We start from the raw sequence: 24618 nt of genomic DNA, 5'->3' as shown, positions 1-24618 counted from the left end.
TCCCTTCTACACCTCGTGGTCAGACAGGCTGGGGTACTTCTTTCATGTGGGCTTTGATGCTTCTCAGCTAGATGGCCGCTTGTTTATCTTCAAGCCTTTAAGACCCCAGATGCTAATCTTTTGATAGCCTTGCACCGTCAGCTTTCTTCACCACATTTGCTTATACACACATTTTTCTTCAGTAATCATGTCGGGAAGGTGTGCATCCTGGAATGCCAATTTAATAGAACAACGTGTTCTTGCATTGAGTAAGTGCTTGAGTGAAGGCCCAATGTCCATCTGCTGCCTTAATACTAAGCCTATAAATATATGCACATAGATCTGTTTCCCCACACTCTTATATAAATATATTTACATATGTACATTCCGGTCTTTAGACCTCTAAAAATACCCTTTGTCACCTAGTTCTTCCTCTATTTCCTTGTACTTTCTTCTTGTCCCACTATCATGCTCAGCCTTCATTTGGGTTTCATTAATTTCTCTCAATTACCTTGCCCTTGCTGAATCCCTACCAGGCCTCTCACACCCTCCTTGCCACAGATTTTTGGATCGCTTATTGTTCCCCTGTCCCTGGGTTGGTCAGCACCACCTCCTTACCCCCAACTCCCCCTCTCCTGTGTCCCCCCGGAACCATTAGTTCAGTTGTTTTCTCCTCCAGACTATTCATCCAGTCTATCTTATCTAGATAGATCTGTAAAAAAGAGTTTTAAATCAACGATTCATTAAGAAAATGTCCCACACCAGTTCAGATCAAGTCTATAAGTTCAATATTAGCCTATAGTCCAGTAATAGTCATAAATCCTTCTTCAGACACACTCAGTTACATGCAATGATGCCAAATGCAAAATACAAGCTAGTGGGTGCAAAGTCTTGTGGACCTAATGCTGGTGGATGCATCTCCAGGGCTCTGGCTGCCATCAGCATGACTCCATGTGGCTTATCAACAGGAAGATGAAGCAGAGTGTGTGGCCCACCTCCAGGGAGAAGAAGAGTTAAGTTCCCAGAATCCTCATAAGGCCACATCCACAAGGAGGCATCTTCAGGCTGTGACTAGATTGGCAGGCTAAACTTCACCCCTTCACTCTATTTATCAAGTTGACATGAAATTATGTAACTACCACAGTATCTTAAGTACTGTATATACTAGTGTATAAGCTGAGTTTTCCAGCACATTTTAAATGCAACTTTTGTGGTAAAATTACGGGGGGAAAAATAAGGAAAAAATGTGGGGGGTGAGTAAATCAAGAGCTGATGCCAGGGGCTTAAGTGGAGAGCAAATGTTTTGAGAATGATGAGGGCAATGAATGTACAAATGTGCTTTGCACAACACAAAATCTGCAAGCCAGACAGTAGGCTGCAAGCTCACATTCTGAGATCAGAGGCCAAGGATGATGAGCCTGGATCAAGAGAGAAGTATAATCAAAACACTCCTATATAAGGGAACTTCAAAAAATTCCATGATCTTTTCATTCTATTTTCCCACAAACTTCTTGAAGCCGCTTCATGTATTGGATTCAGGCCACCCCCCAAGGAAACTCCTCAAGTAATTGACTGCCCACATTAGATCACAAATGAAAGATGATTTCAGAATATCTTTAAGTCACTGAGAATTATGGTCTTGCTGTTACCACATAATCTTAATCACCATACCCTACTATGCTTGTGACCACCCTCCACTCAAAAGCCGTATATCTACTTGCTTTTTAAAGATTATTCTTAATGTCTCTTGACACTTTGGGTCTAGCAATATTTCTGTCTGCATGCCCCCTCCCTTCTCTTACTCTTTGAAATTTTACTCATCTTTCATTTACTGAATTTTTACTATCAAATGAAAAAAATAAATAAAATCATGTATTACACACACAGAAAAAAATGTGCTTTGCACAACTGATGTATGTATGGATTGTGATAAGAGTTGTATGAGCCGCTAATAAAATGATTTTAAAAAAACTACGGTAGGTGCCTCTGCTGATATTCAGGTCGGCTTATACTTGATTATATACAGTACATTCCTTTTCTTTGTAGGTAGTATCTTCTCTTGACATCTCATAAATTATTTATCCAGTCACATAAGTTGTTGGATATCAAGCTTATTTCTAATTACTGGCTGTTGTAGTTGTTGCTAAGTGTTGATGAGTTGTTTCCGATTCATAGCAACCCTATATACAATAGAATTAAACACTGCCCAGTCCTGCACCATCATCACAACTGTTTGAGGCCACTGTCGGTCCATATCCTCTCTTTTGCTGCCCTTCCATGTTATCAAGCATGATGTTCTCCAGTGATTAGTCTCTCCTGATAACATATCCAAAGAACGTGAGATGAATTCTTGCCATATTTGCTTTTAAGGAACACCCTGGTTGTACTTTTTCTAAGAGAGACTTGTTTGTTCTTTTGGCAGTATATGGTACTTTCAACATTCTTTGCCAGCATTGTAATGCAAATGGATCAATTCTTCTCTGGTATTCCTTATTCAGGGTCCAACTTTCACATGCATATGAGGCAATGAAAAATACCATGGTTTGGGTTAGGCGCAGCTTAGTGTTCAAAGTGACATCCTTTGTCTATATTTAGTACTTGCTTTCAATTGATCTTTTCATCTGTGTTTATAATTTGCTATTAATCCCATTCAATTATATTGTATATTTATTATAAGAATTTCCATTTGGATTTTTTTAATACATTCTATAAATAGTTAGTCTTGGAAATTCAGAGGTAGTTGTAGCCTAACCTATTATGAGTCTGCAGCAACTTAATGGCAGTGAGTGTTTTTAAGGCCATTTCCTTCATTGTTTGGGTTTTCTTTGACATTCTTGAACATATAGGTAGGATTTAATAGTAGATATTTTAAGGTCTTTGCTAATTGTCATTTCTGGATCTGTTTCTATAGATTGTGTTTTTTCTAAGTTATGAGTCAAGTGTTTCTGCTTTCTTGCAATGTCTAATAATTTTTTTTACTTAAAGTTGGACAATGATTTTACTCTGTTGAGTGTTTCATTTTGTTGTATTCCTTTAAAGAGGGCTAGTTTTTCTCTAGCATCCAGTTAAGTTACTTACACATCAGTTTGATACTCATAAATTGCTTTTAAGCTTGGTTAAGCTCTTTCTCTTACGGCTAATGTAATTCTAGTAGAGCATAACCTTTTCTGGAGACACTTTGGCCAGAATGAACATTAACACTTATGTGGTGGTTAAGTCATCATTTGTCAATTTGAGGATTAAGAGCGTTGGGGTGGAATCTAGTCTGTCAATCATTGTATAGCCAATGAGGCCTCTGTGTAGACAAGGCCTTCTCTTGAGAATTCTGGGAAGTCCTCTATTTCCTCCTTGGAGGCCTGAGAAACCTCTCTCTCCGCTCATTCCCTGAGACAATGCTCTACTGATAAGACACATGGCATTATGCCCTGGGAGCTGGAGAAGCCACGTGGACCTATCCTGATGCAACCAGGTCTGTGGAGCCAGAGAAGCCATGTAAAGACCCCTGCCAACGCTCAGATGCTTACAATGACACTAGATCCACAAGACTTCCAACCCCCTGGCATGTAATCTGCCTGCATTCGGCATCATTGCATGTTTTGTGAGTCTGAAGAGACTTTATAGATTGGTATCAGATATTTGGGCTAATACAGGATTTATGGACGTGATCTGGACTGGGCTGGAATGTTTTCTTAATATACATTTACTCTTTGATATAAATCACTCTCTTACATATATCTGAGTGCCCTGGATTTGTTTCTCTAATCAACCCAGACTAACAAATTATTAGACCCATATTTGAAGAACTGTCTAGCCTAATATGTTTTGGGTTCTTTCCCTATCTGTATAGATTGGTACACACCAAAGACTCAAGTGGACCTCCTTACACATTCCTGAAGCTCTCTTTCTTTTAAGGATCTTTTCAGATACCATGTCCTATAATTCCTATCCATGTTGAGTACCCTAAATTTCAACTACCCACTTCTCAATTCAGCAAGACACTACTGGGTTGTTTGCTTTCTTTCTTTGTAAACTTTAGAAATTACTTCTAGGCCAAAATCTATGGCTGCCCACACATTATCTTTTTTATAAAAATTACAGTTCTGTACATAGAAACAGTTGTGTATTATATTTGCCAGGTGTTTTATGGTTGTTTATGGTGAGGGGGCAGTCTCCAGTACAAGTTATTCAAAGACACAAGCAGAAATTCCAAATGTCCTCCTTTATTTTTGTCTACTTGTAATCTAATTCTTTTCAGTTGTATACAAGCTAGGTCAGACATGCCATCCTTACCTTTGTAGATTTCTCTGTTGGTTCATCATACTGTGCTTGCTGCATAACATCACTAACTATCATCTTAGCAATCTTCCAAGCTAATTCTTCTTGTGCCTAAAAGAAATTATTAAAAATGTTGATAACAATTATTTAAAAGGGGACTTAAATGTAATTGTATATACATATAATTTATTTGAATTAGAAGTACCTTTCCAGATATGGGCTACTTTCTAATATGATATATTAACATGTCATCTGCAGTCTTCCAGTGTCATGTATTGGGTACCCTGTACTGTGATCATTTTCATACTGGACAGTCAAAATACAACTTTTCTTCTTTCCATTCTTACCCTCCATAACATATAGTGCTACTTGGGTTGTCACACACAATCCATTCCAATTCATGTTTGAACACCAAAAAGCTCAAGACGTGAACATGTTTTTCCCATAAAATGTAATGGAAAACCAAATAATTGGTTCTGGTTCCCCAAAATTACACTTATAAATTCACTATAGAGGCTTTGAGTCTTCTTGCATATCACTGTTCTCACCATTGAGTTGTTTCTGATTTATCCAAATTTACAGTAGCTTTTCAACCTCTTTGATGGCCTGGGTTCTTTGCTTTGTGGTTAAGATTTCACACTTTTTGCTATATTGGCTGCTTTAATCACTTTCCTTTTTTCCTCAAAAATGTTGATAATCTCAGCTTAGCCATGCTGTATTCAGCCACCAAATCAGACATTGGAGACCCGATTCGACTTTCAAAGCGATTTCTTTAACTCTATCGTGGTTCTCACAGGTTGTTTTTCACTGCTGGCAGCAGCATCGACTTTCTTTGGAGTCATGATTACGATGTGTTAGGCAAATAAGGAAACTAGCACAGTGACTAATGTTTTAAGGTACTGACACAAGAACTATATGTTGTCTGAACAAAAGAGATGCTTAGACTGAAGTGTTACCATTTATGTCTGAGGTGAGACCCCACAAGTGACTCACTGTGACCCATATAGGTTTTTTCAAGTTGGATTTTCAATTCAACTATCAAGCAAAGTTATGCACACTGAGTAAATTTTTTTCAAACTTTGCTGTTCAAGTAGGGGAAAGTTCAAGTTTGGAGCTACTGGCAACCAAGGTAAATTTAAGAATTTTAAAAAGCAAGCTTCTAATTTAGCAAAGTAAAACTGATGGAAGGATGAAACATTTGTTTTTTCCCCACCGACAATGATTACTGATGATTGTTTGTTGATTGAAACAATGATACATGGATATCCTTTAGAGGTTAGTTGCTGGACTGAAGTTATTTCCACTGCTATCGCAGATAATTGTTAGGTGCCAAAATAGGCTTCCCTTTCTTGTAAAATCCTGAATAAGGGATCACTAATAAACCACCATGTTTGAAAATGAGTAATAATGACAGAGGAAATGTGGTCCTTAGTAAAGGTACTTTTTTTTCTTTTAAATATCATTTTAATGGGGGCTCATACATCTCTCAACACAATCCATCCATCCATCCATCCATGTGTCAAGCACATTTGTACATTTGTTGCCATCACCATTCTCAAAACATTTTCTTTCTACTTGAGCCCTTAGTATCAGCTCATTTTTCCCCTCCCTCCTTGCTGCCCACCCGACAAACCCTGGATAATTTATAAATTATTATATTGTCATGTCTTACATGTCTGATGTCTCCCTTCCCACTTTTCTGTTGTCCATCGCCCAGGGAGAGGGTTATATGTAGATCCTTGTGATTGGTTCCTCCTTGCTACCCCTCCTTCCCCTTCCCCTCCTGATATTGCCACTCTCATTATTGCTCCTGAGGGGTTTATCTGTCCTGGATTCCCTGTGTTTCCAGTTCTTATCTGTCCCAGTGTACATCCTCTGGTCTAGCTGGATTTGTAAGGTAGAATTGGGATCATGATAGTGGGGAGGAGGAAGCATTAAAGAACTAGCGGAAGTTGTATATTTCATCACTGGTATACTGCACTCTGACTGGCTTGTCTCCTGCCTACAACCCTTCTGTAAGGGGATGTCCAGTTGCCTACAGATGGGCTTTGGGTCTCCACTTCACACTCCCTCTCATTCACAATGATATGGTTTTTTTGTTATTTGATGCCTAATATCTGATCCCATCTATACCTCATGATCACACAGTGCTTCTTCCATGTGCGCTTTGTTGCTTCTCAGCTAGATGATTGCTTGTTTCTTCAAGCCTTTAAGATCCCAGACACTATATCTTTTGATAGCCAGGCAGCATCAGCTTTCTTTACCACATTTGCTTATGCGCCCCTTATCTTTAGCAATGGTGTCGGGAAGGTGAGCATACAGAGTAGCAAAGGTATTTTTTAAGTAAAATTTACCTCATCAGTATTTCCTTGCACCCATTTCTTCATAGCTTGTGAGAACATGAATCCTAATAAACAAAACCAAAATCGAACAGTGGTTACACAATTACATTTTAAATGCTCTTACTTATAAGTTGTTATTTTCAAATATAGGGATTCTTTTCTGGCACAATTCCATCTAAAACATTAAGAAATATTACCAATAATTAAAAATTGATCATAGTGCCTCTGCAACAGACTAAATAAAGTTGTAAATGCATTTTGTTTTAATTTTATTATGGTTAATATATACTAAAAGTTTACAATGTTATCAGTTTTTAAGTGTATAATTTGGTAAATTTAACTACAGTCACTATGTTGTGCTACCTGAAAACCTTTTGAAAAGCTGTTTTAGAGTTCTGGAATTTTCTTCTACTCCCCTTTTTTCGAAGTGGAAGGTAAGCATTTATTGATAATAATTTAATTAGTAATTTAATTATTGTCGAGAATGTATGAAGTACATATAACAATTAAACAGTATCTATATGTGTAATTCAGTAGCACTGATTACATTCTTCAAGTGTGCAATCATTTTCAGCCTCCTTTTCGAGTTATTTCTTCCCATTAACATAAACTTACATCCTTCTAAGTTTAGGAATTTGCTGTTTCAGTTTAATCTCAAGTAGATAGGTCTTAAATGAACACAGTGCTCAAGGCAGACATTCTTAACTACTTAAACTAAAAAACAATTTGGTTTTAAGATGAGTTCAGAGGATAGCTTTGGTTTAAAGTTTAAAGATTATCACAGGGTAATAATTTCAGGGGTTCATCTAGGTTCTATAACTCCAGAATATGGAATCAATGAGAATTTGAAGTTCTAGTCTATATTTCCCCTTTTTGATTAGGATTCTTCTACAGAAGTTTTGAATAAAATGTTTAGTAATGGTAGCCTGCGCATCATCTAATTCTGTACTCAGGGTAAAGGAGGCGGTATTTATGAAGGAAATTAACAACATATTCCATTTCTTCCTTCTATTCTTAAGTACTTCTATTTTCCCTTGCCTTGAATGGCTGCTTGTAAGCTTTTAAGACCCAGCAACCATAAAATGAACTAGCAGGTAAATGACAAAATACTGGCTAACTGGGATGACCCATAAAACCATGAGATTACACTTCGAAACCAAAGAAGCAAATCCCATAAGGTCTTTTGCTATAATCAGCCTCAGCAGCTACTCTTTTTTTATTGTCCTCATTGTAGTCTTATTGCATTTTGTTGTTAATAGATGTATTTATCACACTACTTTTACCAATTCGGTTTTTTAGAGGTGTGCAGCTAATTGATTGTATTAATTATTGAGCTTATTAATTACCTTAATCGGGTGTGCAATAGTACCTTTAATCAATGCAATACACTTGTGGCATTACAATATTTATCCTTTTGTGATCGACTTATTTCATTTAGCATGTTTCCAGCTCTATGTAGGTTATAGCATAAAGACTTTCTCTTAATGGCTCCATGGTATTTAATTGTATGTACATACCTATTTTTTTATGCACTCATCTGGTACTCTTCTTTGATTAGAAAAATTACCATCTACTGTTAGATTTGCAGGAAAGATTAAAGAACAACAAAACTATGACCAGGATATTAGACTTGGATAAGAACACATCAGGAGAAATCAATCCATTTATTATGTATCCAAACTTTCAGATCAGTTTCTGTACAAAAGTATTTTTAGAAAAGAATATGGGCTTATGAGTTGTATCTCTGGTCATATAAACTAGCTATATGAGAACAGAATTTTTAAAAGCTGCCCAAGATACAGAGCACTTCAACTTCAACACAAAGCTACTGGCAACGGTACTTAGATCCTGAGGGATTAACAGAGAAGTAGTCCAGTCTCTATTTTAAAAATAAGAGACAGCTTTCCCTTTCATTGGTCCACAAAGGCTCACTTGCTTAAACCAAGCAAATTATTGTTGGGTGATTATTTATTGAGGAAAAGTCCGGATTAATCCTTAAAACAGAACAACAAATAGCATTCATGAAAAATATAAAACCTCAGTTTTAATTATTTGCAAACTGTTTGAATATTGGTCTAGTCAAATGTTATGGCTGAATCAACACAATTGCTCTGTGCCTAAAGTCTAAACTGGCTGTTGACTCACCCAACATATTACACTCTCTTCAAGCTCAACTACAGTGTCCATTATTGACGATCTCCTATTTGCTGAGATGCCCTTCTTCTCCTCTACTACCCACTTCTCTGACTCCACCTTGTCCAATCACACTCTTTTAACCTGGAAGTTCTTGAGGATACCCTGCCCAGCTTTCTGTTTTCTTCAACATTTCCTATTTGAGCACTTCATTTTCTTGTGCTTTAACTTCTTTCAACACACAAATCACACAAAAGCTCCTCTTTGGGTCCCAAAGCCATAATTCCAAATTGCCCAAACCTATCTCAAACAAAACATGTTGTAAATTGAGCTCATGTCAGTTTCCTGCCTAGTTTCCTTTTATATTAGTTAATCCACAAATATCCAAGCAGTAAACTATGTTAAAAAGCTTTTTTTTTTCTTCATTTACTCATTTTTTCTCCATGTTAAATATCCCCAAATTTCACCTTGAAATTCAATCTCTTTAATTCAATCTGGGAAGTCTCACCTTCCTTCTTAACCCAGCTACCACTACTTAAATTCAAATCCTCTCATCCATCCATCTACATGAGTAGATCATTCTACTGCCTAACTTAGTTTCCCTAAGTTCAGTTCCTCTCCAACTGTAATTCATTCCCGTAAGAATTTGTGTAGAACTAATCTAGCTAGTATTTTGTTTAGAAATCCATGATATCTACATAAGAGTTAATGGTCCTTAATATGACATACAGAGAATTTACAGTGAGAAACTTCCACTATAGGGATCACATTTTCAAAACATCATTTTTCACAATCCTTTTTCTAACTTCTCCATATTAATTTAAAAAATTACAGTCATTGGCCTGAAATGAAAGTTTTCATAATATCAGAAGCCTCTGAGATACATCCTTCTCAAGACTCAACCCTTTCATTATTACTTTATTGCTAGGGTTTAAAAACATAAAACTTAAATTGCGGGTTGTTTAAAGGTAGACATTCTTTCTAGCTGCTCTCCGGAAGGATGAGGAAGACAGAAAGGGGAGTTGAATGGCAACAAATTATCAAGACAGTAATCTGAACCAATGCTCATAGCATTATTAATATGTTAAACTTCTAAAATCTTTATCTCTATTATTTTGGGATTTGTGCTAACGAATTTCCATTGCTTTGGGGCAAATGATTTATTTTTCTAAGAAAAAAAATCTGAATTTTAAAACCTTATGTCTGTGTCAATGTATATTAACTGAATTTTAAAATATGATAATTTTCTAAAATAAAATAAAATAAATACAACCCATAACCTTAACATCAAGATAACAGATTGTGGCATTTTAAGAGAGCAAGCGTCTCAAAAGAGATGAGAAATAGACTAAAAACAAGAATGTGAATAAACAAGATAATTTTAGATTGTGAATAAGAAAATAAATAAATAAATGACAGTAATATAGATGACTTCAGATCATGTGAGCTGGAAAGGTTTTTCTGAAAACAAAGTATCTGAGAAAAGAAGTAGCCTGTCATTTCATGAAAGCCATGACAGGAGTTTCATGGAGGAGAAACAGCAATTGTAGAGGCTGGGGAAAAAAAAAAAAAAGACACAAGGAACTTCAGACAAAGAAAATAAAGAGCACATTTATATGTTAGGGAAGATTAACTCAGAGTAAAATTAAAAAGGCAACAGGGACATTTATACATCACAGCAGAGCATCTATATCTTATTTTAAGTGCAATAGGAGAATGAATGAATGGATGATTAAGTAGCAAGGGTAAGAAATATATATTTTAAAAACAGAGCAAAAAGAGGTATAGTGAAAAGTAAAAAGTAGTTTTCCATTCTTAAAAAACTCTTACTTTTTAAAATGTATCCTTCCTTTCAAGTAACATTTTGATAAAGATAACTATAGATAGCCCTTTAAAAAACCATACACATCACCCATGATAGAGTCAAATAAAATGTTTAACTCAAGTCATCAAGAATTTAACATAGGGGGAAGGAGGGAAAAAACAGGAGCTGATACTCAAGGCTCAACAGAAAGTAAATGTCTAGAAAATAATGTTGGCAACTTATATACATACAGGCTTGAAACAATTGATGTATGGATTGTAATAAGAGGTGCAAGAGCCCCAAATAAAATGACCTTTTAATAAAATAAATAAAGACAAGCCTTCAAGGGAAAAAAATAAATATAATTTCTAGTTTGCCAGAAATATAAGAACAAAGGAATAAGTTAAATAACACAATTAAAAATATCAGGAAGGGTAAACGGGGTAATATCAAAAAAACCTGGTTGATGTTCAACCATTTCAAGAGGTAGTATGTAGTCAAGGACCCATGGTACTGAAGGAATAAGTCAAGCTGCACTGAGTCATTGGTAGGGAAAAAAAGGTCTCCAGGAATTGACAGAATACCACCTGAAATATTTTCAACAAATTGATGCAGCTCAAGAAGTACTCTCTAGTGTATGTCAAGAAATTTGGAAAATAGTGCTTGCCAATTGACTGAGATAGATCCGTATTTGGGCCCACTCCAAAGAAAAGTGATCCAACAAAATATGGAAATTCTCAAACAATATCATTAACGTCATATGCAAATAAGATTTTGCTGAAGGTAATTAAAAACAAACAACCAGTTGCAGCAGTAGATTGACAGAAAGCTGCCCTAAATTCATGCCAGATTCAGAAGAGGATGTGACATAGGGATAGCACTGCTAATGTCAGATCGATCTTACCTAGAAGCAGAGAATACCAAAAAGATGTTTACTTGTGTTTTATTGACTATGTAAATATCTGGAACATAATAAACTATGGATAACACTGAGAAGAGCAAGAATTCTAGAATACTTAATTGTGCTCACTTGGAATCTGAACATAAAGCAAGAGACAGACAGACATGCCAACAGAAAATGAGAATACTGCATAGTTTCAAATCAGGAAAGGTGTTTGAAGAAGAATGCAGCATCAGGATTGGAGGAGGGCTCAGTTAACAATCTGCAATCTGCAGGTGACATAATTCTGCTTGCTGAAAGGTCTTGAAGCCCTTGCTGATGAAGATTAAAGATGAATAATAATCCTTCAGTAAGAATTACAACTCAATGCGAAAGAAATAAAAATGCTCATAACTGGTTAAGTTAACAACATAAGACTATATAAGAGCATTGTTTCTCTTTTCCTCTTAGACCTCTACATTCTATTTTCCAAACACCTATCAGAGTAATCTATTTAAAATAGAAAGCAGAACATGTCAATTTACTTCTCCAATTTCTAATGAAATCCCAACACTATAAAAGTTCTTACACATTGTTGTCTGGTAACCATATTTACTTTCTACAATCCACCCCTTTGTTTACTCCACACCAGTCACAGCAGTCTTGCTATTCGGTGATCATGCAGTGCTCTCCAGCTTCAGGGCTTTATTCTTATTCCTTTTGCCAAAATGCCTTTCCTGTAGATATTGCTGGAGCTTACTCCCCTGGTTTGCTCCAATCTTTATTTAATGCTTTAATAAAGATTTTCCTGATAACCATCTCTAAACTTTACTTTTTCAAGAAAGTTCTTTAACTTGCTTTATATGTATGAGTGTGTGTATTTACTCTTTACTGTCTCCTGTAGTATAAAGTGTACTGGTTTCCAAAATCCTATGCAAACCAATAAGGTCTAGGAGTACAAGAGTTTTGCTTTCTTTCCAGTATTTTTAACAGTAGATCCATTAAGTAGGCATTCAAATATTTTTCTAAGATGAATGAATAACATGAAAAGACTGAATGAATACAATAAACATAGTGCGTGTGGTCTTTCTTTTATACTATTTACTCATAAAATAGTTTCATTCATATAAAACAAACAGAGCAAATAAGTATTTAATACATATTCTCTGGAAAAATAATATTTCTACATTATCTGTTAGATAGCTAAGACCAACTGAAAAAAAGTGCTTAGATATTTCCTGTTAATTCTGTGTCTGCTATTAGGAAGACCTTGTTATACTATTTGATGACACTTTAGAGTCCTTCCTGATCAATATCACATATAGGTCACCTAAGCAAGGCCATCAATAATCTTGTCCTAGTAGTCATATTTTATATACTGAAAAACACAGAACCACTGCTGTTTTCAGATGGCAAGATCTGTATCTTTCTAACCCAGAAGCTGGCAAACTTTTAAGACGAAAGGACCAATCCTGTCACAACAATTTAAAAATTATTTGACAGCCTAAAATATATATATTTTATGAACAAATAAAATCATAATTATCTGAAAATGAAACTATGAATGTTTTATCTTCATTTTCAATTATTACTTCAGAGCCATATAAAAAACTCACTGCCATCAAGTAATTGATAACCAATTCTGATCATAGTTACCTACCTCACTGTTGGTTTCCAAGACTGTAACTATTTATCCTGTGGAGTGGCTAGTGGTTTTGAACTACCGACGATGGAGATCCCAGCCCAAAGTTTAACCACTACACCACCAAAGCTCCTATATACATCCTAAAGAGTCCATATGGTTTAAGAGCCACAGTTTTCCAACCTCTATTGTAATCTGTCCAGGAATGGTAGAGCACACAGGCATGCTAAAATTACTTACTGAAGAAAGTACTACACAGAATACCCTTTATCCATCTGTGCAGCCAAGACTTCTTTGGCAAAATAGGAATTGAAATAAATTATTGGAATATAGTAGTAAAGGCAGTGGATGACTGCTCCTTTTTTTAGTTCAAATTATTATTGTTACATTTTAAAAAACTACTCTAAGTATTATCTGATCAAAGAGTGGATAATTTATAGTAGTATACAATTCACTATTTAAGCAACAGGTATATTTTTAAAAATTAGGAACGTAGTCCTATAAAACTCCACAGGAAGATTAAGGTAATAAGAATTTTCAAGTTCAAACACATTTGTCAAAATAAAGCATTTTCTTCTCACAGAAAGTTACTATTTTTCACTCAGGACAATACTGTCAACCCAACCACATAAAAAGTGTACTGGTTTCCAAAATCCTATGCAAACCAATAATTTTGAAGCTGAAATAAGTCACAAAGAATGTACTTTGTAAAGTATGAATATAATTCTTCTAAATAACCAAGCATTTTTGCTGCTTAAACAAGGTAAAATTTGTATTTAATCTAACTTGATATTTTTCACAACAGACACTTCAAAAATCTAGGAAATTTCCTAAAAGGTCTTAAGATAAATCTTGATTCAAACTAAATTGGCTATTTTGTCATGATATTAAAAGGTAGGCAATACGTTTTCTTTTTTTTTCTTTTAATCATTTTATTAGGGGCTCATACAACTCTTATCACAATCTATACACACATCAATTGTGTAAAGCGCATTTGTACATTCATTGCCCTCATCATTCTCAAACTTTTTCATGTGGTGTATCTCCTGTAAAAATAGAGAAAGTTTAGTAACTTGGCCAGAGGAAGAGATTCTATGCAAATGTGATTATATGAAGTCCTTGTATTCACTTGTGGCAATAAAAGGGTGAAAAATACGGTGGTTATTTCAAACACCAAAAAACCTCAAAGAACTTAGTGTAAATTTTAAATGACTCTACACATAAAATAGATAACTAATGTGAGTGAAGGCCTAGTATATAAAGCATGAAAATACCACAAACCTTTTGATTTCTTTACATCAGGTTCAGGTTCAGATTCTCGGATGAACTGCCCCAGATCACTGACTCTTCCAAATGACATTTTCCTAAATAAGGATGAAACAAAGAATATAATTTTTAACACTTAGAATTATATTCAGAAGTGGGGAGGGAAGGACTATTTAAAGCATATCTTATCTAGATTTGAAGAGGTAAAAACATAATTTAAACCTGTCCTTTATCATTTAAAATGTGGTAAATTTTAAATAGAACACACAGAATGCCAAATAACCTTTCAAGTTCATGAAATTCCATTCAAAATTCCAAAAATGTTTATGAAAGACAAATTAATACATAATTCACAATTCTAAAATCCATACATAGAAGGCACAAGAATAATCAAGACAATTTTGTAAATAAAGAGCAACAAGTAGGAATTGGTCTAACAATGGTCAAAATGTATTTTAAAGCTACAGAATAAAAAGGTACAAAACTCCACTGTCATTGAGTCAATTCCAACTCATAGTAATCCTACGGGGCACAGATGAACTAGTCAACAGGGGTTTCAAGACTGTAAATCTTTCTGAGAGCAAAGAGCCTCATCTGTCTCCAGGAGAGCAACTTGTTTGAACTGATAACCTTGTTTAGCAGTCCAACAATTAAACCACTGTACCACTAGAGCGCCTTTTAATTTTAATGGGTAGACAAATATGAATAGACAAATTCAAATCAATGGTTTAAGAGATAAATCTCAAAAGTATTAGTATAAAAGAAGCTATCACACAAACAACTACACATTGCATGATTCCATTCATGTGAAATTCTATAATAGGCAAAACCCACCATGAGAGAAACTGAAGATGTTGGCTTCCATAAAGATTTATAGTCTCATATACACAGTCTATACAGAGTCTATATAGAGTCACTGTAAGTCGGAACTGACTTATTGGCAGTGGGTTTGGGTTTGGTTTACAGTAATGAAAGCCAGGAGTATAAGATTGACTGGCACGAGGGAATTATTTTGGGTAATGAAAATGTGCTATTATCATTATATAGTAATGTTCTATTATCATTATTTTCAATATATACCATTTTGTATATATTTATGAAAGTTCATTGAAATTATACATTAAAATTAATCAATGGTACAACAATTATCTCAAAACAAATCAACAATATTTTAAGAAACCAATGAAATAGAACAAAAACTTTGAAAGATGATGTTAACCTGGGTTTTCTACAGAAACAAAACCAGTAACACTCATACATATATACGAAACGACCATATAACAAGACACTTTCATCAAGGAAGCAACCCAGCGCAGTCCAACTCAAGTCCATGAGTCAGATACTAGATCAGGGGTTCTCAACCCGTGGGTTGCGACCCCTTTGGGGGTCAAATTGCCCTTTCACAGGAGTTGCTCAATTCATAAGAGTAGCAAAATGGCAGTTACGAAGTGGCAACGAAAATAATGTTATGGTTGGGGTGGTCACCACAACTTGAGGAACTGTATTAAAGGGTCATGGCATTAGGAAGGTTGAGAACCACTGTACTAGATGGAGGCTCTTCTACCCTGTTTCTCCGAAAGTAAGACATGCCCCGAAAATAAGACCTACTTACAGTTTTGCCTCTCGCTGAAATATAAGGCATCCCCCCCACACACACAGATAAGACCTCCCCGAAAATGAGGGTTTGGATTGTTATGATGATGTTCCAGAAGATGATGACATGATTGTCATTGGATAAATGAGTAAATGTACCACAGATTGTTGTACATGGAAATAATGGTAGTAACAAGAAATTCTTGATACTGTAGGATTCAGTTTGTCTGGTTATGCTGGTTTGTGATGACAAATACTACCATACCGTATACAGGTAATACATTTCCTCTTTTTGTTGTTCAACAATAAACGTGTACCGTATTCTTCTTCATGGAAAAATAAGACAACCCTTGAAAATAAGACCTAGTGCATCTTTGGGAGCAAAAATTAATATAAGACACTATCTTATTTTTGGGGAAATGTGGAAAATTTACAGTCTATGAAGCAGAAAGGTAGAGTAAGAAGCTGTAAATCACAGGCCTGTGAGTACAGTTATATAGATCCACAGTTGGTAAGCTGCCAATAGCTCCCAGTCAGCAGGTCACGTGGGCTTCAGCCCCAAGATTCAATGAAGCAGGAATAATATGGGCAAGAGAAAGAGGCCAGCTCTCTACAGTGATTCATAAAGAGCCCATACCCTCAATGAGACATCATTAGGCTATCTCCTGATCGAAATGTTGGATTCCACCCATACCTGCCCACAGGTGTTAACAAGTTGACACAAAACCTAACTATCATACCTAGACACTCCTGGTTAGGGATGGAGTCAAACTTGTCAATCAGGTCACAGCCTGATGCTATGTTCTTGGGGATGTGGACTTTCTCATAAGGAGAGCCCTCCTTACTCTGCCACTCTGCCTTCCTGCTTTCTGGGACTCTGGTGACCAACCCGAGAGTTGCTGGTCTACCCATGTTTCCATCGACCTTGGATCCACAGGACTTTGGACCACTGTCCTGTGATCTTCCTGCATTCTGTGTGATTGAATGTTGGTGGTGTGAGTCTGAAGGACTTATGGATTAATATTGGGCTTCTGGGCTTAAGTTGGACTGGGCTGAGATGCTTTCCTGATATGTAATTACTTCTTGACATGAGCTTTCTTATAAATATATGAATGTCACTGGATTTGTTTATCTAGTCAACCCATCCTAATACAACAGGTATGTCAACTATTTCAACAAAACATACTAAAACATTTTAAGAAACAAAATCTCAAAGACACATTTATGTAAGAAAAAATATTATAAAGGCAGTGTCTCAAAACAGTGAGAAAGGGCATTATTGTTAGGTGCCAACAAATAAGCACAGATTCAGAGTAAGCCTATGTGCAATAAAATGATATACTGCTCAGTTGTGCACCATTTTAACAACTGTAATGCTGTGAGCCCATTGTTGCAGCCAGTGTCAATCTATCTCATTGGGGGGTGGGGGGTGTCAACTTCTTTTTCAGTGACTTTCTATTTAACTAGGCATGTCATTCTCCTGGACTGGCCTATATTAATAGTCCAATGAGATGATGAGATGAAATCTTCCATCCTCACTTCTAAGAAGCAGTCTGGGTATACTTCTAAGACATTTTTTTTTTCTTCTGAAGACCCTATTACTTTCAATATTCTTCTCCAAAACCATAAATTTCTTGTTCAGTTTTCCCTACTCACTGTTTAGCATTTACATGCATATGAGTGTGAATGAAATACCATAGCTAGAGTCAGGCATATCGTTTCTTGATTTTAAGCCATGCTATAGTCTCTTGTTCTGTTAGAATGACAACCTCTGAGTTGATGTACAGGTTCCATTTGAACACAATTAATGCTCTGGTAATGCTCTTCTTCTCAATGTTACCCATAATTTGTTATCCACACAGTCAAGTGCCTTAGCATAGTCAATAAAATACTAGTATTTTCAATGCTTATAGTCAAGATTCATCTGACATTAGCAATGATATCTCTCTTTCCAAAACCTCTTATCAATCTGGCTTGAATTTGTGGTAGCTTCCTGTTGATAAACTGCTGCATCTGTTTTTTAATTATCTTAAGCAAAATTCTACTTAAATGTAATATTGTTATTATTCAATAGTTTCCACATTCTGTTGGGTCACCTTTCATTTGAATGGGCACAGATATGGATCTCTTCCAGACAGTTAGCCAGGTACATGTCTTTTTAATTTCTTGGCATTAACAGGTGATTGCTTTAATTGTTACATCAATTTGTGGAAATGTTTCAATAAGTATTTGTCAACTCCAGGTGTTTTATTTTTTGTTAATTCCTTCATTGTAGCTTGGATGTGCTCCTTCAGTATCACTAGCTCTTATTTAAATGCTACCTCTTGAAGTGGTTAAATGTTGATCAATTCTTTCAGGAACAGTGACTCGTATTCTATTTTAATGCTTTCTAACCATTCAACATTTTGCCCAGAGAATCATTTAGCATTGTAATTCAAAGCTTGAAAATTTTAATTTAGTTCTTTCAGCTTGAAATATGCTATGTTCTTTCCTTTTGGTTTTCTTACACCGTATCTTTATACATTTCATCACAATAACATGTTTTGTCTTCTTGAGCTGTCTAGAAATTTTCTGATCAGCTCTTGACTTCATCATTTTTTTCTTTTACTTTAATTACTCTATATTCAATTATGGATAGTTATATACCAAACACTAAAGTTAGTGATGCAGAAATGATGAATTTTAGTAAAGTCTGAAATTGATTAAACACGCACTTAAGGTGTATTGATAATAAAGCCAACAAAAAATTATTTTTATGGTTTTCTTGATTTGTGGGCCTGTTCATGGAATTACTTGGGGTGCTGATTCAAAAACTTGCATTGGCTAGATTGCAACAGCTCTAGTTTCTTAGATATAATGTCCCACTATATTAAAAAATTATATTATACTAATTTATGAATTTATCATCCTAGCTTTAAACATGGTAAGATTCAGACTCACAAATTACAAGATAATGCAAAAAGGTAAAAATTGTTTGATTAAATATTTGGTATTAAAGAACTTCCAAGAGAAGTTGTGTATGAAGCAATGCTAATTTGTTACCCATTGAACTGCCAATTATAAAGTCAATGGTTCAAACCCAGCAGTCACTTAGCAATCTTTAAAAAAAATTAAATGTTTGGGATCCCATCGTGGCAGTTCTTTGCTGTCCTATGGAGTCACTATAAATTAGAATCTATCGATGACAGCAGGTTATTAACAATTTTTCTATTGGTATGAGAGGCTGTGCAATATATACAGACACTACAAGTTGGGTAGCAAAGGCAGAACACAGCTTGAGAAGAATGGAAAGTAAAAAAGAAAATTGGTAGGGCACATATATAGAAGCTGTGAGAGGAAATTATAGTGTTGAAAATGCAAGATCTCACAGCAATTTTCATATATATTCTGAAGAAATCCATTATTCTTCTTCAAAGTATGCAGTAAACATTCCAGGGCACATTTTAATATATAAGTCAGTGAATAATTCATGTTAAATGTTTCAGAGGTGGGGTTGACTTCAAGCTTCTTTGTAAGAAAAATTCTAACTTTTAAGAATTTCTGTGCACAAGTGGAGAAGTACTACCATTTAAGAAAAAAATTGAAACATTTTAATTTTCATAAAGGAGTCTGAACTCTGACAGATTCATTTTGGGGTTCATCACATTAGAATCTTTGTTTATTTCATCAAAGTCACTACCAGTCAGTCAGTCTACTATGGCTCATAGCAACTCTATAGGACAAAATAGAGCTTCTTCTGTGGGGCCTCTTGAAGCGATACATCTTTAGGGGAGCAGAAACTCATCTTTCTTGTGCAGAGCAGCTGGTGGGATCACATAGTTGATTTTGCAGTTAGCAGTTAAACACATAACACACTAAGCCATCAGGGCTCATAATGTATTGTACAGTAACTGTTATTTCTGGCCCCTTTTTAAGATAACAAATCAAAATGCCTGCTATTCTGTTCCTAATAAAGGTGAACTGATCCTTGGGGGAAATTCCAAGTTCATTCAATTTGCATTGCTTAAATAGATCTTTGGATCAAAAGACACTGTGTGAAGAATAAATTGAGATAAATATTTACTACAACATAAATTACTTTAAATAAAGTCAGCATACACCTGCTCTCCCTCAGGCTAGCTAACACTACATTATAATATACTGATTTTCTATGTGCAAGCACAGTGAAGAGTGATACATGGCATATGTTGCTTTTTTTTTTTTTTTAATGGTTTCTTTTTTTTTTTTTTTTTATTGGGGCTCATACAATTCATCACAATACATAGATCAATTGTGTAAAGCACATCTATACATTTGTTGCCCTCATCATTCCCAAAATTCGCTAGCCTCTAATTTTCCGTTTTCCCCCCCTCCCCTTCCCTTCCTCCTCCCCTCTCCCCCATGCACCCCTTTGCTTTTAAAAAAACTAGAGCTGATAGGGGAAAACTGGTTCCATTTTTAGAATCAGCAGGTCAAATATACCAAGAAACAAGTATAAGAGACCGTGTGTTGGCCACAATAATTATGGGAGTGCAAAAGTTGGAACAGTATTTGGAAAATACAGTCTACTAAATATAGTAATAGAAAACAAAACTGTATACAGATAGAATTTTCTAAGACCAATGCTGTCTTCATCAAAAATAGCTTTTTTTCCCCCCAACCCTGCCCAGAAGTCTGTTCCCTGGCTGGCTGGGAGACCCCGGGAGAAGCCTAGCTTCCCCACCCCACCCGGAAGTCTGTTCCCTGGCTGGCTGGGAGATCCCGGGGGAACAAAAAATAATTTTTTACAATAACACAAAATAAAACTATACATGTGGACTTCTCCCAATAGAATTCACCAAATTCAAACTGATTGTGTGAAGAGAAGATGGAGAAGCTCAGTATCAGCAACTAAAATCAGGCTGCAAACTGACTATGGAACTCTCAGACCATCAATTGTTTACACATTAAGTTCAGGTTAAAAATGAAAAAAATTAAAACAAGTCTATAAGAGCCAAAATATACTCTTGAGTCTATCCCACCTCAATTTCAAGAAAAGATCTGACACAATGAACACTCTGACAGAAGACAAGGTGAGCTGTGGAATAATATTAAAAATATCATACATGAAGTAAAAGGTCATCTAAAAGACAAGAAAGAAAAAAAAGATCAAAATGGTTATCAAGAGAGACTCTGAAACTTGCTCTTAATCATAGAGTAGCTGTGGTAAATAAAAGAAATGATGAAGTCAGAGAGCTAAACAGAAAATTTCAAAGGGTAATTCAGAAGGCAAAGTAAAATATTATGGTGAGATGGGCAAAGACTTAGAGTTAGAAAACCAAAAAGGAAGAACATGCTCTACATATCTGAAACTGAGCGAACTCAAGACAAAATTAAAAGCCTAAAGTTGCAATAGGGGCAAAATATTGAATGACACAGAAAGCATCAAAAGAAGATGGAAAGAAAAGTCACTGTATCTAGGGGGAACCAATGACAAGGAACTATATATAACCTGCTCCCTGGGGGAATGGACAACAGAAAAATGGGTGAAAGGAGACGTTTGACAGTGTAAGACATGACAAAATAATAATAATTTATAAATATAAATGATCAAAGGTTCATGGGGGTAGGGACAGGGAGGGGAAAAATGAGGAGCTGATACCAAGGGCTCAAGTAGAAAACAAATGTTTTGAGGATGAGGGCAACAAATGGACAAATGTGCTCGACAAATGTGCTATACAAATGTATGTATAGATTGTGATAAGAGTTGTACGAGCCTCCAATAAAAAAAAAAGCCTGTCACTTTTCAACCATTTTAAGAGGTAGCAGATGAGCAAGAACCAATTTTACTGAAAGAAAGAGTTCATGCTACACTGAAGCCATTAGCCTAAAACAAGATTCCAGGAATTGAAGGAATGAATACTAATTGAAATGTTTCAACAAGTTGATAAAGCACTTTAAATACTAACTTGCCTGTGACAGGAAATATGGAAGATAGCTACTTAGCCAACTGAGTGGAAAATATCCATATCTGTAATCATTCAAAGGAAAGGTGACCCAATAGAATGCTCAAATTATGGAACAATATCATTGATATCACATGTAAGTAAAATTTTGCAGAAGATCATCCAACAATGTTTGCAGAAAATATACTGACAAGGAGCTGCCAGAGATGCAGGCCAGCTTGAGAAGATGTGGAAAAAGGAGCACTGCTGACCTCAGAAGGATCTTGGCTGAAGGTAGAGATTACCAGAAAGATGTGTGTGTTCTACTGAGAATGCCAAGCATTTGACTATGAGGAACATGACAAACTATGGACAACCTTGAGAACAAGGGAATTACAGAAGTTTCATTGTGCGTATGTGCAACCTGGAAGTTGTGCAAACAAAACAAGGGCATATTGCATGGTTTAAAATAAGGAAAGGTGTGTGTCAGGGTTGTATCTTCTCACCCAACTTATTCAATCTGTATGCTGAGTAAATCATCAGAACTAGATTATATGAAGAACTCGGTATCAAGTCTGAAGGAATGCTTATCAAAACCTGCAATATACAGATGACACAACCTTGCTGGCTGAAAGTGAAGAGGACTTGAAGCACTTGCTGATGATCATCAAGGATTGCAGTTTTTAGTGGAGATTACAGCTCAATGTAAATAATGGCAAAATCCTCACAACCACAACTGGATCAATAGGTCTTGCTTGAATCCACATCCAATTCTCATGGGAGCAGAAGTCAAGAGAACAAATGATGTGTTACATTTGGCAAATCTATGCACAAGATCTCTTTAAAGTGATGAAAACCAGGATGTTACTATTAGGACTAAGGCAAGCCTGACCCAAACCATGGTATTTTCAATGGCCTCTTATGCATGTGAAAGTTGGACACTGAATAAGGAAGAAGAATGGATGTATTAGAATTATAGTGTTGGCAAAGAATATCAGAAATACCACAGACTGCCAAAAACAAACAAACAAATCTGTCTTGGAAAATATACATCCAGAGACTTCTTAGAGGTAAGGATGGCGAGACTTCTCACCTGCACTGGAGATATGATCAGGAGGCCAGTCCCTGGAGAAGGATATCATGCTTGGTAACAGAGAGGGGCACCAAAGAGAAAAGGGCCCTCAACAAGATGAACTAACAATGGCTGCACCAATGGACTCAAACATAGTAACTGTGAAGATGGAGCAGGAACAAGAAGTATTTCCTTATCTTGTACATAGGGTCACTATAAGTCAGAAGTGACTAGATGGTACTTAACAACAACACAAACAATACAATCAAGAGCAAGTTTCAGAGTCTCTTAAGATACCCACTTTGTGGGTGAACGGTGATGTCGGACAGTGTAAGATATGACAAAATATTAATTTATAAATTATCAAGGGTTCATGGGGGAGAGGGCAGGGGAAAATGAGCTGATGTCAAGGGCTTAAGTGGAGAGTAAATGTTTTGAGAATGATGAGGGCAACGAATGTACAAATGTGCTTTACACAATTAATGTATGTATAAATTGTGATGAGTTGTATGAGCCCCCAATAAAATGATTAAAAAAGAAAACATATCTATTTTGACTTTTCTTTCTTTCCTGTCTTTTTTATAATCTGGTTTTCTTCATGTTTGATATTCTTGATGTCATCCCCAAAGTCGTGTTAGTAGGTCATTATGTTTAATATGTTAAATCTACTCTTGAGATCATCTCTAAATTCACTTGTCTCTTGAAAGAAATCCTTATTTCTTTTAGTAACAAAGCTGATATTGCTGAACTGCAACACCAAGTGAGGGCTCTGATTGGGAAGAAATGAGCTCCTGAAACTTGGAATGAAGATATATGGGCACATATTCAGGAAGATGGAGACATTAGATCCCTAAATTCCATGGTATCACTCCTGCCAACAGCACCACCCCTCCCATATGAGACCACTCATGTTTGCCTGCCAATCATTATAAGTAAAACCATTATATATTTTTTGCCTACATTTAATGAAATCAACCCACCAGTGTCTGCTGACCTTTATTTTATTTCAGGGATATAAAAGAGGTTTTCTGCTCCTGAAGAGAGTTACAGTCTCAGAACAAAGGGGCAGATCTATCTACCATCATGGACTTTCCTTGGTATCTCCATACAGCATTTCCTTGTATCATGGAACTGGTGTCACAGCAAATCAAGTGTGGTCAGGGGCCATGCTGATTGAATTCATTGATCTTACTGTCCTAAAGCATAAAGCTTGTTAGAAATATGAAAAGACCTTCGAAAACCACAATTAGGATGCTCCTAAGTGACAACACCTTATAGGTTTGGGGCAATGTTCTCCAAGAAGCTACATATGCTATAAACCAGCATCTAATATGAAGTTGTTGCAAACAAAGCTAGGATTCAAAGGACCAGCAATAAAGGAGTGAAAATTAGAGTTGTACCACTCACAATTAATCCTAGTGATCCACTTGTAAAAAATTGCTTTCCTGTTTCAAGATCCTATACTCTTAGGGCCTTGCAGTTTAAGAGTCAAGGGAGGAATGTTACCAATTGGAGGTACAACACCAATTTTATTGAACTGAAAGTTAAGAATGCTCCCAGCCACTTTGGGGTTCTCATGTGTCTGGATCAACAAGCAAAGAATGAATTACATGGTATGACTGATCCTGAATACCAAGGGATGATATTAACATGAAAGTAAAAAATATGCCTGAATTTCAGGGCATTCTTTAGGGTTCTCTAAGTACAATCATATCCCATGATTAAAGCC

General features: G+C 35.9%; 1 protein-coding gene across 1 annotated transcript in view; it reads right to left on the bottom strand.

The window, feature by feature from the left end:
- AKAP10 (A-kinase anchoring protein 10) overlaps positions 1-24618 on the bottom strand; it is a 202911-nt gene that overhangs the window by 18381 nt on the left and 159912 nt on the right. Inside the window, exons 12-14 of the mRNA XM_045290278.1 lie at positions 14337-14419; positions 6609-6661; positions 4270-4365 (exon numbers count right to left, since the gene is read on the bottom strand). Of these exons, the coding sequence (XP_045146213.1) occupies positions 4270-4365; positions 6609-6661; positions 14337-14419 (232 nt within the window). The remainder of the gene's footprint in view (positions 1-4269; positions 4366-6608; positions 6662-14336; positions 14420-24618) is intronic.

This window comes from Echinops telfairi, unplaced genomic scaffold, assembly GCF_000313985.2.
Source record: "Echinops telfairi isolate 266 unplaced genomic scaffold, ASM31398v2 ScPeMD7_35;HRSCAF=133_1, whole genome shotgun sequence".
In the NCBI taxonomy this organism is placed as follows: domain Eukaryota; kingdom Metazoa; phylum Chordata; class Mammalia; order Afrosoricida; family Tenrecidae; genus Echinops; species Echinops telfairi.
The sequence above is the reverse complement of the archived record's forward strand: the minus strand, read 5'-3'. Positions and strand labels throughout refer to the sequence as shown.